Raw genomic sequence first — 21,524 nt, forward strand, 5'->3', positions numbered from 1 at the left:
AATTGTAACAAAAAAAAAAAAAAAAAAAAAAAAAAAAAAAGAAGGAAGAAAATATTCGTTTACAAAAACCTCGAAAAAAGTAATTGATTTTGAGAAAATCATCTGCAAATTTTTAATCCATCTAAGGACTGTGCATTTCTTCTTTTATTTCTTAACAAATTCTTAACGTTTGAAACGTCTCATTAGAATCTGTCAGTATATATTCTGAAGAGAAACGATTTAATTCGTTTAACTAGAATTAGGTAGCAAAACGGTAATAAAATTTTCTCTTTTATTATCGTTGGGATTAAAATTCGTTCTTTGATAAATTCTATGATCGAAGGATCGATCATGCAAGTCTCTTGTTTTTAACAGAACATCTGAATTCGTAGCATCAGAAATTCTTTGTAAATTACCGAAGAAAACACTGTCAGTACCGATACTCTCAGCTCCACTTTCGCTAGCTCCATCGCAAATAGATTCTGTTTCATCCGTTTCAGAGACACTGCTAACTTCTGATTTCAATAATCGTTTTCGAGAACTATTACTATCGGTACTACTGAGATATCCATTATCCTCAATTTTCATAGATCCTTGTGATGATTTTTCTGAAATTATTTGATTCAACGATCCATCATCACGTTCCAAATCATTTTGATATTCTTCTAAGTTACCAGAAGAAGATGATAAATGTTCTTGAAACCTTGAACATTTATTGTTATTATCAGGATATTCCAGATCGAACAATGAAGTTGATGGTTTTTGAAGATTCCTATGACAATAATATTGATCGTTATTATACCCTACTTCATAGCCATTGTTTTGGACAGGAGAGCCGTTGCTGGCCGTAGGGTCAACCGCTTCGACATTATTCCTGCCCCATAAGCCGTTTTTTGATGGCAATGAAGACGAAGGAATGATCGGTTGTTGGTGTTTTATTGCTTCTTCAACAGGTATAGGTGCTTTTGGAGATTGATATATACTTTCTGTCGGTGGTAATGGTACAACGTCCGGTTGATTAAAATTTGCTGATCTTTGTCTCTTAGCTTGTCTCTTTTCCGGAGTTAAATATTTCTCTTTTTTCCATGATAAGCTATCACTGGTTTCACCGTTTAAAGAGTTACTACTACCTAAGAAATTTGATTCCTTTAAATTCGATCTTAATTTAGCTTCATATATTTCACGAAGACTACCGTAGCCTCGTCTTTGTAAAGGATCGTAATCACATTGTTCTTGATCATCGTCGCAACGAAAACTACCTTTACTTTTTAATAATATCTGTGCCGGCCTTTCCAATGAATCCATAAATATTTCATTTATCGTTTCCTTATCGGTACTTATATCACCATTTATTTTTAATTTCATTGGTTTCCTATCCAAAGTATCCGGCTCGTATTCAGATTCATCCTGTTTAACATAATTATCTGGAGAATCTTGTACCTTGATCGTCAAATGTCCAGGATTTTCTGGTTCGTATCTTATGTCAGGACCAGAATCATCGCTACCAGCTGGACTTACGTATCCGTCGTTAACATAAACTTCACTGACGAGAGAATAAGCTTCAGATCTTTGCATTATTAATTCTGGCAAAGCATTATAATAATTCTTCTCCAAAACGTCCTTCTTCAATTTTGATAATACAGTTTCACCGGTTTTACCATTAATTACAGCATTTTGTATCGTCAATTCCTCATCCAAAGGTAATGCCGTTGATAAAGTTGGACTTGATTGATCTATCGATTCTGATGACGTTGATGATTTTCTATTGTATTTGAAACGTTCCAAACTATCAACTTCGTAATCACTCATTTTTACAGATTTCGAATAATGTTCCAATACTTTAGCGTCTACCATCTCACGAATCACAGCGTCCATTATTCGCTTGGCTGTGGTCTTTGTACCAGGCAATTCGTTTATCATATCTGGTAGTTCGCCATTCGATTTCTTTACTCTTTCATTGGCATCGTTATCATTTTGATGAGTATCATTTTTCGATACTTTATTATCATTCTCTATTTCGGCTTCTTTCTTTTCAATCGCAGCATTTTCTTCCATTTGTTTGATAAAAGAATTTTCTATCGCTTTTCTTACTTTCTCGTTAACAATATCTTCAGCGATATAATGAGTCTCTTTATTGCTATTACGTTCTTGAATGTAACTCGAATTTTCGAACATGGATTTTGTTGATCTTTTGGAGACACTATAACGATCATCGTTTTCTAAAATTTCACTTTTGGTAATTGGCTGATGAATATTTCTCGAAATTCTTAGAAAGGATGAATTGTCGTGCCAAGAGAACGAACATTTTCTTGTTTCTTTGTGAAATTCAAGAAAATCACATTTTGCTAATTCCTTCACGTATTCGAAATTTCTTACGAAAGTTTTCCTATCGCCATGGAAATTCTTTTGTTCTTGTTCGATCTTTTCGAGCCAATGGGAACGATTTGGCTTAACATCTTCGAGCCAAGCTCGAACTTTACTTTCACCTTGGCTAGGTTGATCATTTCTTGGATATATCGTTAGATTTTTATATGATTCTGCGCAACCTGGACAGCCTGTACATCTTAATGATTTTTTCGATTTCGTCGACATATTCTGAGACGAGCTCGAAATTGATCTTTGCCGTTGTCTTTGTTCTTCTTGTTGTTTCTGTTTATTAGCTAAATTACTATGCTCTACGTCACTTTCTTCCTCTGGAATACCTATATATAAAATAATAAAAATTACAATTAAAATAAAAAAATAATATATATATATATATCTCAAATATATATATATATATGTATATATATCTCAAAAATTTCAAGATCACCTAAATATACATCATTAATTCATATTGTTTGTCCATTTAAAAGCTACAACACTGTAGTAATAAAAATATATAGTTTTATTAAAAGGAAAAAAAAAAAACCGATAACCTTGAAATCTCAGAGATAAACTTGAAAAAATTTTTATCTCAATCAGAATATTGATATCTTTAGATCAAACGATTTCATCCTTTGACAATTTTTATGTATCTTAAAAAATGGAATAACATTTTAACTATAAATGTTTAATAACAGTATATAAATATAAAGAATTGATTTTTAAAATGATTTAATAAAAGAATGAAATAAAAAATACTTACCAATGAGAGTAGGAACAAATTTTTTGGCAGCCATCTTATGTTTCGCGATAGAAATAACTTCACGAATTTTAAGAAGAAATTCGATGGCTGCTGGAGGTGGAGACTAAAAAAAAAAAAAAAAAAAAAAAAAAAAAATAAAAAAAAAATAAAAAAAAATAATAAAAAAGATGGAAAACATGAAATTAAAATGATTTAATTAATTCAATGAAAATTTTAATGGCTTGAGAGACTTACAAGTAACAATTGCCTGTCAAAGTATGCAGGATTGAAATATAATTTTCTTCGTTGAGTACCTGGAAGTACCGGTACTTCTTGTTGATGAGAACTATCTATTGTTTCAATGATTCTGACATCCTCTTCAGGTAATCTCTCTCCAAGCATTGAACCAGATCCAAATACAGTTTCAGAATGGTCCAGATATACATAGCGTGGATGAACGATTGCAGAAGTGAACTGATTCTACAAATTTAATTTATTGTTAATATTGAAATCTCTTTTCTATTATATATTGGAATAAATGTTTAATTAATCTCATATAACATGAATAAAAGAAAAAAGGCTTCAAAAAAAAAAAAAAAAAGAAAAAAAGAAAGAGTATTGTCTTTTTGACTAAACTAAATTATTTATGACACGCAATTGTTTACTATTCTTTTAATTTATATACAAACTAATTTTATCAATATAGTAATTATAATTTTTCTAAATAAAAAATAAAATATAGTAATGTCTTTTGGAATAGTTCAAATTATTTATCAATAATTTGATTCATTAGAAATAAAATTTATAATTAATTCTAGTAATATGATTTTTATACAAACATGTTCACAATTTTGTTCTTCATCGCTCTGAACCAAATCATCTACCAATTCGTTTTCAGTTAATACGCTGTTGGTATCATTTTCCAAATGTCTTGGTGCGATTAATAATGGATTGTTTTTTATCAAACCACCACCAACACCACTACCGCCAATACCTTCCCTTGGACTAGGTAAAGTAATTTCTGCTTCTTCAATTGATTTTCTTTTTCCTCTTCTACTATGAAGATACAATGATACACTAGTTACGTATATGACAGCTAAAATGACAGAGGAAAGACCAATAGCAGCGTATTCAGTTGCCGAAAGTCCTTGCGAAACTTGAGACGTCGATGTAAATATTATTTCTCGAATGTCTGAAATAAAAAAGATATCTTTGAATGATAATAGAAATTTTAATTTACTGATATTTAAATAACGAACGACATGATAAAGTGTTATTAATAAATTCTTATAAAATAATAAAACATTATATTATTTATATTTATTTTTGATTGAAATCTTAAAATACAGACTGTTTCTCGACGGTGATCCAGCAACTCTAAATGCAACACAAGGTGCAAAGACATCAGTATTGTTTTGTTGTGGTGATGCATCTCTGCAGATAAGTTTAGCAATTACTACTCGACCTTCTGTAGCATCTCTCAATCCACTTTCGCCAATCCACTGAAATGATTTTTATTATTAATAGGATAATATATAAGATGGGACAATAACTATGATAACTATGAATATCTGACTTTTTTTTTAAAGATATGAAAAAACTCCGTTTACTATAGTCATGTTATATATATTATGATTGTTTTTTAATGGATACGTAAAGCAGATATGATTGTTAACTGAGTTTTTTTAAATGGAATTATATATTTTTTGATATCAATGGTCGATGCAATTCGACATTCTCCATTAAAAAAAGTATTAACCCATGTATGACGAAAAATTATGAATTTTTTCATAAGAAATTGTTTATAATAAATTGTTAATTAATTATTAACAATACGTTGATGAAATAGAAAAAATTCTACTCTTTAAAATGATATTTGATTTAAATCTCTACAACTTTTAGTCTCTGAGATATTCCCATGTAAACGAAAGATATAGAAAATAAAAAAAATTGTTTCTTCGATAAAGAAAAAAAAAAAAAAAAAATAATTTGTTTATTAATTATTTATTAACTTATGTAATTTTATAAATCTGAGTTGCAATCTGAATTCTTTTTTTGGCAAAATAAGATAAATTGAGTTTGTAAAAATTTGTTTATAAAAATTATTTATAACAAATTATTAATTAATTGTTAACAATATATGTTGTAAAATGTTGCCTAGAAAATTTTGACCTTTAAAATGATTTTCGTATTAAGTCTCTACGACTTTTAGTTTCGGAGATATTCCCAATTAAATGGAAATTTATATCTTTCATTGACCTATATAATTTCATTCAAATTGGCGCGGTGACATACTAACCTATATAAATTCCAAGAGTTTACGCGATCCTACTACACTATTACTACTACTACTACTACTACTACTACTATTACTACGATCAGCTGTATTATGCGAATTATGAATGAAAATTTTTAAAAGGCGATATCTCCGTAACGGAAAGTCGTAGAGACTTGAAACAACCACCATTTTCAAGTATAATTTATTCTTTATTTATTTAAATATTGCAATAATATTGTTCTAATAAAATCGATTTTGTTAATAATTTTTAAATTCGAATTTTTTTTTCTTTTCTTTCGTAATAATGACATAACCTATAATGAAATCATTGAAATTTTTATCGTAATCATGTAAATTTTATTTTGTTTTATTTAAAAATAAAGGATAAAAGATTTAATAATAATAATCGATAATGTAGCAAAATTGTAAGATCGAAAACTGAAAAGATATTATTTTTTTAACTTATTATTACTATTACTATTTATTACTTATTACAACTTTTACTACATTTAAGTCATATTCCTACAAATGATTTCTTATCAATATTTAAATTAAAATATCTCCTAAATTAATAATTTTAATAAATAATATTCATGAAACCAGAAATCTCTTGTGGTTATATAATAAAATTAGCTTATTACGAATGATATAATACTGACCTGAAGAAAAGTTTTCCCTTCGTCGCGAAACAATCTAAATGGGGGTTCTGCATCTGACAGATTTCTCAATTCCGACCATCCTGATTTTCCTAACTGTCGAGCTCCAGTTATTCCACAAACAGGAGTAGTTACGCCTGTTATCGATAAATAGAATACTTTCTTAATATATAAGATTATAAAATATTACAATTGTGAAATTATTTTTAAATATTATTTTTTAATTAATTAGATATTAAAAGTTTTAATTTAAATCGAATATAAAAAATGAAATTTGCACAAAACTAAGCAATCGAGTTATCAGTAGATGTTTAGTAAATTTTTTAAAAATTATAATAAAATATAACATAAATAAAATATAATAAATTTATATATACATTGTAGATATACCTTCGAAACGAATTTCGGCATGTGGATAAATAATTTGACCACGTTGCGGTAGAAAAACGTATGGCACTCGCTCGATTAGACCCGAATTGCTTAGAAATCCAGCAACACTGCATTCTGAACAAAAAAAAAAAAAGAATTTCGCTAAAATTCTATCGTAGTGATATAATTATTTTATTAAGAATTTTCTTTTTTAATTTACATTGGATACATTAAGGATCCAATGGTATTAAGTAATATATAGAAACCCATAGAAATTCGTATATAACAAATAAATACATATATAGATATATAATTCAATTCTGTTGAAAGTAAAAGTGTTTTGAAATAAAACAAATGTTCAACAACGAATTCATTGTATAAATTCAATTACAATGATATACTTATAATATTAAAAATATTAAAATTTATTAAAATTATTTAAATCGAAATAATGAATTAGAAAGATATCATAAAATAAAATAATTTCGTATTGTTAAATAACAATTGAATAAATATAATTATAGTCTACAAAAATGACCTAATTATAATATTAAAAATACGAAGCTGTTCGATTAATTTGATCTTCTTCGATTACAAATCAACGAGTATGAAAAAAGTAAAAATAAAAATCACCTGCCGAACCTTAAAGGTCGATTAAAAAAAAAAATAACAAAATAAAAGAAGAAAAAGGAACTAAAACAAAAAAGAAAAAAGAAAAAGAAATAAAGAGAAAAAGAAAATTGGATCGAACTGGCATACATATTAATTTTATGAGAATCCTTTTAGCAGGCCGAATATCCATTTATCGTCGTTATATCAGTAAAACCAGTCGGCATTAATTATCGATATCTCGTGACGAGCGAGATGATCTATCATTTACGAATAGAGATTACATAGATATAATATATGTCTATGTGAAAAAGATATAGCTTCCAGTTTCTATCTTTGTTAGGGTCGATGGCGACGTTCTTTAAGGTCGTAAGGTCAATCGCAAGCATTTCAAGCAAGAACATCTTAAATGACTCTTTTCATTGGACCAACTTAACCGATCGTTAATCACTCGACAGTTATCTAATTTCCGTACATGGATCGTTGATCGTGAGCGTAGAAAGTCACGCGTAAATATGGTCATCGGTCGATTAGCATACGTGCGACACGAGCTCGTGCTGAGAAACGAGATTTCGATGAAATTCTACTTAATCTTTTTCATTCGTTTTTTCCTTTTTTTCTTTCTTTTCTTTTTCTTTTTATTTTACTTTCTTTACTATCCTGGTCCTCATTTCGATATAGGGAAATATATATTCACTCTTACAAGAGATATGATTTATGTTTATATTATTTTTATTTAAATTTCATTTAATATTTATTTAATATTAATTTAATATTAATATATTTAATTGAAAAATTATTCGACGATTACAATTGAAAAATATTCTTTAGTAAATGTCATAATTAAATATTTAAAAAACAAATTACTCTAAGCTTCTACCAAATTTTTCATGAAATTTATATTAAATATTATAAAATTGGTTATTACTTATATTAAAAAAATAAAAGTATATAAATAAAATACAAAAAAATATCGTGACGTAACATTGTCTGAAACGATCGGATATTAAGAAAATGTATATAAAATAATTCGTTAATTGTTAATCATATTTGTACTAGTGACAAATTGACGAAAGGAAAAAAAAAGGAGAACTATTGCAATTTCTAATAAGCCCTTAAATTCATATTTTCGTTAAACGTTATTTATTTATAATATTTTATTTTTATTTAAACATTTTTTTTTTCTTATGTATTGATTACCAATAAAATTTTTGATTCAATCGTTTATCGATATTAATGATTGATATTAACATTCTGATATTCTCCTGGATCCTGTTTGGTAAAGCGGTAAATTCTGCTTAGCATGTAGAAACTTACTTCGGCCGTTCAACGAATAAATAATTTGTATGCCGTGTACCAACCAACCTGCTCGTTGAGAGCGTACCGCTTCGCGAGAAACCGGAAAAATTTCAGTCTTTGACTTTATGAGACCGCTCAATAAAGGATCATATCGGTAAACGCGACTCGCATCTTCATCTTAATATGATAGTATATTTTTGACGTAAGGCTCGACATAATCTATATTTTATTTAGATCTTTTACCGGCTTCATATCCATTTACTGTTGTTTATAGGTATATATATATATATATATGTAAAAGTAAGAGAGAGAGGGAGAGGGAGAGAGAGTAATATATATAATTAAAATTTTTCTCTCTCTCTCTCTCTCTCTTTCTCTTATATATAAATATGTAGATATGTATTATATATATATATATATATATATATGTATATATATATAACTGTATATATTATAATTTATTTATATATATTTTTAAATATAAGTAAAATGTATAAAATTTATATTATTTATATTGCATATATATATATATATACACTTTATTATATATTATATATTTTATATATAATATTATTATTATATTAATATAATATTAATATTATTAGAAAGTGTGTGTGTTTGTGTGTGTGTGTGTATCTGTGTATATATATTAATATTTTAAATTGATATTTTAAAAATATGCAAATGATCGATCACCACCATCATACTTGTTTGTATACTGTAACATAAGATTAATGATTGATCAGATCAAGTACATCAATATAGTAACTTGGTCATAAAGTCATACCGTGTGTTACTAAACTTTTCAAATGAATTATACAAATATTACATTTTAAATGTTTATTTATAAACATTAAGTAAAAAAAATTTTACAAATATAATCATGAAAAAATGTTCACTTCAAATACTACAATATTTTATCATTAATAATCATGATTATTCGAAGACAATAGAGAAAATACTTCAATCAAGATAACAAAATTACTTTCACTCTGAATATCTTTTATTTTACTTTAACTCACAATGAATTGTTAGCGTTTCAAATTGTTTTTCATTCGATCGGATAATGTAAATCTAAGCGATTTATCTATCATTTTAAACCTATAAATCTTCGTTTCTATATTCCAAAGTACTCTCACAATCACTTCAATATATAGCCTATCAATGATGTACAATAGCAGCGATGGTGGTGGTGATAGGTAATATTAAGGGGATGGAGAGGCTGGAAAGAGTGGAAGGGTGTCGAGTAGAACGAGAAGGGTTAAGAGGTTGAAATTAAAGATAAGATAAATAATTCTTAACGACACACACACACACACACACACACACACACACACATAGACACATATACATTCACACATATTGATTTAAACTTTTACTGTCATTAATTCTCCCACCATAGATATCGTAGAATCATTTGCATAACGAAACGTTTCCACTATTAGATATCGCACCTTCGAGATCTTATCGAATCTTCAGAATAACCGTCAATTAGAGATACGTTAAAAGCTCGCATACGTTGAACCTCGGAACTTGACCTTTTATCTTCGTCTTTGCACGGAAAGACATACGCATACGTTTCTTGCTTATGTTGGTTGCTTCAAGGCCGCTACGATCTTTTTTAGTAATAGTAAATAATCGATTGGAGAGTCGAGCTTGTCGTTCCTCTTTAGTACCGCAAGTACCGCAAGCTAACCCGGCTTATCTTACTATCTCTTCTATCTTTCCCTTTATCTCTCTTTCTCTCTCTATCCGTCTATCTATCTACCTGTTTGTTTGTCTGTCTCTTCCTTATCTCTCTCTCTCTCTCTCTCTCTCTCTCTCTCTCTCTCTCTCTCTCTCTCTCTCTCTCTATCTCTTTCTCTGTTTCTCTCTCTCTCTCTTGCTCTTTTTATGGATTTATTTATTTCATTGGATAAGTTCATAGTTCTTTCATAATTTTAATCTAAATCTTATTGTTTCATCTAATTTCGTTTAGTACGCTTATTTCTATACGTTCAGAAATGCATTCTCATCTAATCTAATCTCTCCTTTGTTCTATATTCCATCGGGCAGAATAGAAATAACAGAAATCTTAGATATAGAAAGATTTAAATCTCTTGTAATAAATTCTATATAGCGAGAAATATTATATATTATAATTGGAATAAGAAATTAATTTCTATGTAAAAATGTCTGAACGGTATGGAACAATTAAATGGATTTTTTTCTCTTATTCTAATGTTTTAATAAATATTAGAAATAATAAAAGTAATTTTCTAATATCATATAACGTTTTATTATGATTGGAATAAAAAAAAAAAAAAAAATTAATTTCCATATGAGACCTGGCCGTCGAAAAAGAAATCTTACTTTTATTCCAATTATATTTAAATATAAGATGTTATAAAATTAGCCTTTTCGTTTTTTATAATAATAAATAACGTTAGATTAAAATTAAAACAAAAGGATTAATTTCCATATAAAACATTGTTCTAAGTAACAATTTAGAAAAATTTTCTTTTCATTCTATGAATATATTACAAATTATAAAATTAGCTGAACTTTTCTCTAATAAAAATGAACACTGAGAAAAGATATTATTAAAATTAGTTAAGAAAAAGAAAAAATTAATTTTCACACAAAACTAGCTTATATAGAATAATTAGAAGATCTCTTTCTCTCTCTTTCTCTTTGTCTCTCTTTCTTCCGTATTATAATGAAATGTTAATATTAGAAACGCTAAAAAAGTAACCTAAATTTTTTTATAATTAAACAAAATGAATTTTTAATTAATTTTAAAATTTGCTTTTCTTGTGCTATATGGAATAATTAAAAAGATTTCAGCCTGTAGAAGATTGCATTTAATTCCATGTTGTTTCCTTTCCTTCATTCTTTTTCTACTCTCTTCTAATTGCATGATCCTTGACGTATCTATACACATACATACATACGTAGATACAAACAAACATATATGCATACATACATTTTATATGTTCTTTGATGGTGAAACGCGACGACTCTATAGAAACTTGCACTGACATTTTTCTATTATGATAATTAATTACACATACAGTAATTAACATTGTTCTCTCTCTTTCCTTTTTCTTCTTCTTCTTCTTCTTCTTCTTCTTCTTCTCCTTCACCAGTGGTATCCAATTTTTGTCAAATTTCTACTAAACCGTTAACTTCATTGCAGTCATTCTTTATCACCGTTGCATAGATACTAGAAAGTGAGAGAGAAGTGCGAGAGAGAGAGGAAGAGAGAAATAGAAAGACAGAGAGAGGTATCATTTAATTAATTTATCCAGTAATCATCGCTTAGGGCATCGCTTCTGTCTTTTTGCAAATTTTATTTTTATACTTCTTATCTTAGGAGCTACTACCGAGAGAACGGTAAATAGCGATGAAACACAAAAAACAAAGAAGAAAGAAAGAAAAAAAAAAAACAAAAAGAAAAAAAGAAAAAAAAAAAGGACTGATGAAAAGTAAAAAAGAAAAACATTTTATCATTCTAAGATGTTGATGAATGCTTATTAATTTTCCATCTCTTTGCTTTTAATTTTATTCTTCTCTTAGAAATTCCTTTAAGTTTTATTTTTCTTATATCCAACTAAATTCATTACTATTATATATGCACGTATATATGTAATATCTAATGGAACATTAACATTATTATATTAATAATAAATAATAATAAGAAATGAAAATTGAAATATTGCAAAATTGGAAATAAACGATTAAGAATAAATTAATTTTACTGTAAATTTTTATTGTAATTTTAACGCGTCATATTTTTTATATATTGATTTGACAATAAATTTGTAAAAAAATATGATCTCAAATACGTTCTCACGATAAATATAAATATATATATATATATATGTAATATTATTCGATGAGTTCACGCATAACGAAAACGTTAGAATGTGAAAATACCTTAACGCTATGATCTGTCAAGCAAAACACCCTGCCGACACACTTCGATCTTCTATTACGTGAAGACGTCTTTTATTAAGCGATATCGAGAAAAAAAAAAAAAAAAAAAAAAAAAAAAAAAAAAAAGAGAAACCATATTATTCAATAGAGATTCATTATGCAGATAAGATTCTAATTAATAGTTACAACTTCATTTAATATAAACGGACCTTCAAATTTATGAGTCAACCTTGAATTTGACTTACGAAATGTAATATGATGATCTAACTTTGATTGTGATAACATTTGAAATATTTAGATTCTTTTTCCTTCTCTTTCTCCATCTTTCTCTCTCTCTCTCTCTCTCTCTCTCTCTCTCTCTCTCGTATTTTTTTTCCTTTTTTTTTTCTTCTAATATTTTTTTCTTCCAAACACCAATTCAAGGAAATAAGATTTATCGATCGATTACGTGGATTACCTTGAAATGATGAATTTCAATAATACTTGACAAATTTTAATATTTTTCACATATTTTTAAACATCATCCATTGTAATTGTCAAATTAGAATTCAAATGTTCTTTCCATTTCAACGAATATCTTAACAAATTCGAGGATCCAAGCGTTAAATCTTCTTCTCATGATAGAAACACGTAGCTACTGACAAAAAGATAATAAAATAAAAAAAAAAAAAAAAAAAAAAAAACAAAACAAAATAGGAGAAAGAAAAAAAGAAAAGAGAGAGACGCATTTACGTGAGCAGGTGGCACGTATCTATCTAAGTGGCTAACTGTTAGATAGCTTGAAATTAAGTCTCTCACACGAAATATATACATATATGTATGTAGGTATCTCTCTCTTTCTCTCTCTCTCTCTCTCTCTCTCTCTCCCTCTCTCTCTCTCTCTCTCTCTCTTTCTCTTTCCTTCTCTGAAAGATATTCTACATAGAAGGGCAGAGACAAAGATAGAAATCTTACATAATTATGTACTAGAGCAATTTCTGTGTAATCTGAAAGACTATTACAGAAGATGATCTGTATCTTCAACTTGATTGTTCTTTTCAACAGGATTTACGATTTGACCATTTAATATTAATTTTTAAGTGTAAAATAATTTTTAAATTGATCAAATGAAATTTTCATTATTTCAATTGGAGACAGAATATGTTTTATAAATGATTCATTTTTTCTTTTTCTTTTTTTTTTTTTTCGGCAATATGATTAATAAGTATTATTTTGATTGGAAAATATTTATTATGTGTTAATTAAATATTATTTGTTTTAAGACTTTATCATAAATATATATATTTATTAAAATTGAAGGACGATCCATTGGGAAAAGACATTGAAAAGAAAAAGAAATGAATTTCTATTTCGTTTGATTTTTATACGCAAAATTAGATTTAAACGGAAGAAATTATTTTTTTTCATATATTTTTTTTTTTTTCTTAATATAAAAAAGAAAAAATTTAATTAAATCACAAGAAACAAATTAACTTAAATTGAAATATAATAAATTTACATTAATAAATTTTGATTATAAATAGATTTGAAATAAAAAAAAATATATATTTAATTGAATTATATAAAAAATAAATTGAATTAAATTAAATTTACCAAAATTTTGATTACAAAGAAAAAATGATATAAAATTAGTTAAATATTTAAATATGAAAATTTAGAAACAAATGTCGTGTATTAAAATCCATGCGAATGTGTGAAGAATTTTCCTTAAAAAAGGAAAAAAAAAAAAAAAAAAAAAATTAAATCAAATCCGCATGCTCGGGTATAGCGTAAGACCGGTCAGGCAGGTACAGAAATTAGAGATTGATAGTTACAGTCCTGATGTAAGATCAGCTATGAGGTCAGCGGTCGGTCGGATCGGCAAGTATTCACCCTTAGTCTGGCAACGGGTTGCGTTCGTGCTCGATTATGGGCTTGAGTATAAGATACGCTTGGTCTCAATGCGTGCTTCGAAAGATACAGTTAACATATTATACGGTGAATCTTCTATTATCCTGAATAGTCTCGATTATGATCTCATATGAGATCATTCGGAATTTATAAATATGATAACTGTTTCGTGCGATGGATTATTTTACGAAAAAAAAAAAAAAAAAAAAAGAAAGAAAAAAGATTATACTAAAAAACCTGAGCGTTGAAGATCACTAAATTTTTTTTTCTTTTTATATATATATATATATATATATATATATATATATATATATACATGTTTAGTTGGAATGTAGTATACTTTTAATAATTTCCTGAAGTATTAAAACCATAACAAATTTTGTAAACGAATGTTATATAATGTAAAGGGGGGACACATTAAAATGATAATTATTTGACTTTGCGGTGACCTTGCGTCTGGGTTTTTGTCTGCGGTTTTTTCCGGGTTTTTGTCGGAGATTTTATCTGAGGTTTCGTCTGTGGTTATGTCCGTGGTTTAATACACTGCTCTACTATACATTTTATATATATATATATATATATATATATTTTTTTTTTTTTTTATACTTTATATATATATATATATACACATATATATATATATTTTTTTTTTCTATAAGACAATTATATATTGATTAGAAATAATTATATGACTTTAAGGAATACTCTTTCTATCTCTTCCTAATATTGTTTTTTTATTAGGATGTATATATAAACAAAAAATTATTAGTATGAACAATTAAAATCGAGGTGTATATTAAATAAAATGATTTAAAAAAAAAAAAAAGAAAAAAAAAAAATATATATATATATATATTCAAATTTCTAATTCTCTTTCTATTAAGAAATCATTTGAAAAAGTGAAAGGATGATGATAATTCGATCGATTTTATCTGGAAGAGAACATTGTATATACTGATGAAAGAAAGAAAGAGAAAGATGGATGTATAACGAGGGTTTAAGTACTTCGTATTACACCGATCATTTGGATACCGAAAAGTATAAGGTTGAAGGCTTTTTCGAAGATGTACCTTCCAACCTAATTCTACGCTTCGAAGACGCCCATCGCATCAATATTACTGTTCAACTTCGATATCAGACTATCCTGAAGCATTTCAAATTGCAAATCAGTCCAATTAATCGAATCAACTTGAACGCAGGTGATCATTGTCGAACAAGAATGTTGAATATCGAATCCTTCTCATTGAATTAATTTCAATACTACCGTTAATCGTATGTTCTTTAGTTAAGAAGCGCGACCACCTTGAGCAAGATCGATCGAATGATAAGATCTTTTCACTTATTTTCAATCATTTCATTTTCTCTCTCGATTGAAATTAAAATAATTATTAGGAGAAAGTAAGTTAAATATTGTGCGATTGAAATTGAAAAGGAAAAGAAAGACAAAAAAAAAAAAAAAAAGAAAAACAAAAAGAAAAATCTACAAAATTATCTTGTGTACAATTTATGTTATATCTTATATATATATATATATATATATATATATATATATATATATATATAATATTTATTAATATTATATATATAATAGTTTTTTTATATTATACATAGATACATATATATATTTTTTTTTCTTAATTTTGTATTGTTCTATTAAATAAAAAAAAAGGATTGTTATATATAAATGAAGAAGTGATAATAAATTCTATTCTATCATTTTGTTAATCAAAATTTAGAAGAAAATAAAAATAATACTATGAAAGATATTATCTTTTTTTATTTGTTTTTTTTTTCTTTTTTTTAACAAATATTGAATATATCATACATATATATATTGTAAACGATATGTATTAAATATTTGTCTTTCATTGTATATTGAATGTTATTATTACATAAAAATTGTTAATAATTATATGAAAAAAGCAAAAGATTTGATAATAAAAAATCGAAATGAAAATTGTATCTCCTTTGTCGTATTTCTTTATTAAGAAATTAATCGATATTCAATTAATTGATAAGATAATTGCGATAAGATCATTATCGTAAGATTCTTTCATTCTGCAAAAAATACATAAATAAACAAATACATATTTAAAATATATTTACGATCTAACAAGGCGAGATTAAACACGTATATTTCGCGGAAATACGATAGTCTTTTGAAAGTCAAATTCATACGAGGTTCTCACTCATGATGATCGTAATTTTTTAACTTTGCCTTTACATACATCGATCGTTAAATTTTTTATTTATGTACATTATTAAGATATGCAAGACCCGATACGATCGACGCACGCAAGATCGTCGATATATTCATTTACTTCGTTCCTTCGTACCTTCAAAGATAATTTCTTCTTCAGAAGGTCCATCCTTAATTTTATCGTTTCTTTCTTCTTTCTTTTTTTCTTTCTTTCTTCTTTTTTTCTTTTTTTCTTATTATTATTCTTCTTCTTCTTCTTCTTTAATTAATTTCACTATTTTTCACGCGTCCAAATAAAGGTATATGACGGGACCATCTTTGAATATCTAATTTTGATCTTTTAGATATGTCGATAAAATACATTACAAGAGCTATACAACTGTAATAAGAAATAAGATGATTTTATATACTGTAGAATCTTAAAAGAAATCCAAGTGATAAATATATCTAATGATTTGCATAAAAGACGAATGTGTGTATTTAAAGAGAAGAAGAAGGAAAAAGAAAAAAGAAATAATTGAGCATATTAATTCATTTTGATATATATATATATATATATATATATATATATATATATATATATATAAAAACAAAAAAAAGAAAAAAAAAGAAAATATATGAGCCGATTGTAAATATATTAAAAAAATTTCAATAAAAAATATATGCAAAAATTTACATAGAAGACATTGAATCTGTCTATTTAAAAAAAAAAAAAACAAATAAAAAAAAAAAAGAAAAATTATAATACAGTAGCAATCGTTATATTGTAATAAATATAAAACAAGGACGTAGTACTCCACACATGATATATGATTACTCGAAAATACTTCGATAAGATATAAAAATTTGAAAAAAATATATTATTTGAGGTTTGACATTGATATTGTAAATAAAAAACTTACGAACAGAGAAGAAAAGAAAAGAATAAAAGGAGGCAAAAGAAAAAAAGAAAATGTCTAATATAAACGCTCTCATAGCGCGTTTCTCTCTTATCGTAATAAAATAACATAGCGCATGCCACAGAGGGTATATACATCCTTTGTATGCAAATGTCATGGTGTACCACCATAAGAAGGAAGATTTGATCGTATCGAGTCACAATATGGCCAGAAGGTATCTCGTCCTGGAAGAGCAACGACTTGCACTCGTGCAAGACGATGCGAATTTTGCTTGTTTTGTTCGAACAGTTGGAGCAATCATTTCCAATGACGCGCCTCGATTGAAAACGGTACATACGGAAACGAAAAAGAGGACGAAAAATCTCAAGAGAAGTTAGGGGATGAGTTCATGTAGATCGACGAACGAATCCTCTTCCTCCGTTCGGATATTTCTTTCCCCTCTCCCTTTAAAATCCCTCCTCCCAACATCCTCCGCTGATCGTTCGATCCTATAATTCTATAAATAATTCTATGAGATCACTATGACACGCGAATATATGGGATATGAAAGTGTTTGAAGGTCGACTTGAATGTCAAATGTAATTGCACAATGAAACGAATCGATTTATAATGTTAATTTTTTTAGTATATATATATATATATATATATATATGTATATATATGTATTTTTACGTTGTTTAAATATAATATGTATGTTTAATCAAAAATACAATCTATTCGTATTTTTTATATTTTTGTATATTTTTATATTTTTATTTATATTATTTAAATATAATATATTTATATATATATAATATATATATATATTATATTTTAAATATATTATATATAATATATGTTAAATAATAATATTATAATTAAATAATAATAATAATATATATATTTTATATTTTTATTTAAAAATACAATCTAATAGTATTTTTTATGTTTTTATATATTTTTATATTTTTAATGAACATATTATTATACAAATATTTATTTATATATATATATATTTATTTATTTGTTTATTTATTTGTTTATTTATTTGTTTAAATAAATTTTCTTTCTCTTTATTCTTTTTTCCTTCCATCGTTTGTCAAAATTTTTTATTTACACGTTTTTTATTATTACATTATTTTTTACGTCTTGTTTATTTTTTATTTCAATTATTGTTAAAAATTGTATCTATTATATATATCTAAGGTAGATATAATATATATCATAATATCTAATATATGATTAATTGATTTTCTTTAAAAATATAGTCTATGAGTGGCCTGGTGCAACTTTTTATATTAATAATTATTCTGAATATCTTGTTACAATGTAAATTTTTTTTTTATAAAAAATCTTATATAAAATTAAACATCGCTTGATATAAGTAAGCTCAATCACGTTTGATGAGTGTGCAAAATTCGAGAAAATAAAACTTCAAATAAAGGGAAAGAAATTGAACTTCTCTCTCTCTATGCTTTAAGATTGTTATATGCAGAAGGACGATGAAAGGGTTGCTTGGGTATTACTGGATTCTCTTCGATGGTACGTGTAATTCGGATCGCCGTTAAAATTGTTCCTCTCTCTCTCTTTTTCTCCCCCTCTTCCCTCCTCTATCTCACTGACTTTCTGACTCTTTTTCTTCTCTTTCTCTCTCTCTCTTTCCCTCTCTCTCACTCCTTCTTTCTCTCTCTCTTTCTTTCTCTCTCTATCTGACTTTCTGACTCTTCTTCTCTGTTTCTCTTTCTCTGTTTCTCTCTCTCTCTCTCTCTCTCTCTCTCTCTCTCTTTCTCTCTTTCTCTTTCTCTCTCTCTCTCTCTCTCTCTCTCTCTCTCTCTCTCTCTCTCTCTCTCGTTTTCTTACCGTATAATTTTATAAAATTATTATGTTTCGAATATTCTCTCTATATATACAGGATGTGGTCTTAACAAGTTTTAAAATTGCATGAAATAAAAAATGAATCCTATATGTCTTTTCTTATGCTTAATAAATATTAATTATTAATATTAATTATGAAGTATTATTAATAATGAAAAATTATTGAATCATGATATATATATATATTTTTTTTTATTACTGTAAAATTTATACATATACATATATATATATATATATATATATATATATATATATATATATATACACTATGATTTTAATATTTAATGATGAAAATACATAAAATACTCAAGTATAGAGTATTGTATATAAAATTAAATAAACAAAATAAATAATAATTATTAAATATAATATTAATTATGAATTATTATTAACTGTAAAAAAATTATTGAATCATATTTTTCTATATAATATGAATTACTATTGTTATAAAAAAGAAAAGAGAAAAAATTAAAAAAAGGAAAAAGAAAAAATGCAATACATATACAATATGAAGATTTTTTGAATCCAATCGATGTCGACAATGATTTACTGAAATTATTCTGACAGGACCTACCATTAATTTTGGTATAATTTTTTTTTTCTCTTCTCTTTTTACTTCTTTCTCCTTTTTTTTTTTTTTTCTTCTGTTTCATTTGTTTGTTATTTTCGAAGAGTCGTCACGAGAGAACACGAACGCTTTACGTACCGATCGTGGACGTCGATGAACCTAATTTTTTGTGGGCTATTTCGTCGAACGAGGAGGCATCATTATCGATACACTGTGTCGTACGATACTCGAAAAAGAGACCGTGCGAGAAAAAGCCTTTGAATTCAACTCTCGCGTGTACTCATATAAACATGATAATAAACACATGTGTACGACTTTTGGCATGACGTTTCATATAATAAATCATTTATTAGTGAACAAATATATCTTTCTCGAAAGGCGTCAGTTAAATACAGATATATATATATATACAGATATATATACGTGTATATACATGTGTATATATATGTATATGTATATATTTTGATTACTGTAAAATGATCATCATCGATCAATATAAATGAAGTAATTTTGAAATTTGCAAGATCGAACGATTATATTATCGAATACAATCTTACGGATATATTATTTCCATATTTTACCATTTTATGCGTTTATTAAAGATTATTATTAAAGATTATTAAAGATATTTAACATATAAATGTTATAATAAAATTAATTTATTTTACATAACGTATTTTTTTCTTGAGGATGCCACGATGCCTTAGCTTTATATTTTATGATATGTGATTATGTTTATTCTTTATTGTCGAAATTTATAAATCATATAATTAGGACAAGACATATTTTTGGTATATTTAAAAATTACGAGAAAAATAAAAAGTGATATGATAAAATATAATTTAAAAAGAAAAAGCAACGATGAATTTAAATTGCATTTCAATTATATAATATAAGTTTATATCTCTTTTATTTATCTATTTATTTATTCATTTTGTTTTTTTTTTTTTTTTTTTTTTTTTGGAGATACGTAAAAATTCTAACTCACGAACGTTGACACAAATTTGTAGATGCTTTGATTGTGCGAGTCACGTAATTAGGACAAAATTGTATAAATTAAATAAATATAGTTTTTGTGGAAAATGCAACGATGCATTTAAATTGCATCTTAGGATATGCAATTATGTTTCTTTCATTTCTTTTTTCTTTTATTTCCTTTTTTTCTATTTTTTTTTTTTTTTTTTTTTTTTTTTTGATACGTGACGATTCTAACTCACCGTGGATATCGTTGACACAAATTTGAAGATCTTCTCGGAAAATTGGTAGACTGTTGTTGCACTGACAGGAACAGGAAGTGTTGAATGGTGGTAGAGTTAACGTCGAAGGATTGCTGGATAAAGATCTGGCGGTTCCGCTGCTGAGCACTGTACAAGTATCTGTACATGAACCTACCAAGAGAAACATAAATTATACTCTTCAGTGAAAGATAGTTATACCCTTGGACGTATATCGGAACATTGACTTTACCAATTGAAGCATTTTATTAAAAATTCATACATGTATCGATAATTCGAACACTTGATCGATAGTTAGAAAGATGAAAAAAAAAAAAAAACAAATAATAATAATAATAATAACGATAATAATAATAAAGCAAGCTTTCTAAAATTTTCCATCTTTAGAACAAAATAAAATTTGTTTGGAAATTAATTTTTTTAAAAATTATTTACACAAATTAATTTATATTTTTTCAATATTAAAAAAAGATTATACTTCTTAGAACATTTTTTTTTAACATTTTGTCGGATTATATCTATCATTAAGTTTTCGAATAGATGAACTTTGATTTATCATATTTATATATTGACAAATTTTCTTTTAGAGAATTAATAATTGTAATTATAAACATTTCTATATTTTATCATTTCTACAGAAATAAGATTAAATTTATGTTATGCA

General features: G+C 26.4%; 1 protein-coding gene across 1 annotated transcript in view; it reads right to left on the reverse strand.

The window, feature by feature from the left end:
* Window positions 1–49: 49 nt before the first annotated feature.
* Window positions 50–21,524, reverse strand: part of LOC124953163 — a 56,149-nt gene continuing 34,674 nt past the window's right edge. The window contains exons 3-10 of the mRNA XM_047504131.1: window positions 20,843–21,013; window positions 6,410–6,523; window positions 6,023–6,156; window positions 4,437–4,587; window positions 3,925–4,277; window positions 3,341–3,565; window positions 3,107–3,209; window positions 50–2,681 (exon numbers count right to left, since the gene is read on the reverse strand). Coding sequence (XP_047360087.1) covers window positions 229–2,681; window positions 3,107–3,209; window positions 3,341–3,565; window positions 3,925–4,277; window positions 4,437–4,587; window positions 6,023–6,156; window positions 6,410–6,523; window positions 20,843–21,013 — 3,704 coding nt within the window. The 3' untranslated portion in view covers window positions 50–228. The remainder of the gene's footprint in view (window positions 2,682–3,106; window positions 3,210–3,340; window positions 3,566–3,924; window positions 4,278–4,436; window positions 4,588–6,022; window positions 6,157–6,409; window positions 6,524–20,842; window positions 21,014–21,524) is intronic.

The sequence above is a fragment of the Vespa velutina genome, chromosome 11 (assembly GCF_912470025.1).
Source record: "Vespa velutina chromosome 11, iVesVel2.1, whole genome shotgun sequence".
Lineage (NCBI taxonomy): Eukaryota > Metazoa > Arthropoda > Insecta > Hymenoptera > Vespidae > Vespa > Vespa velutina.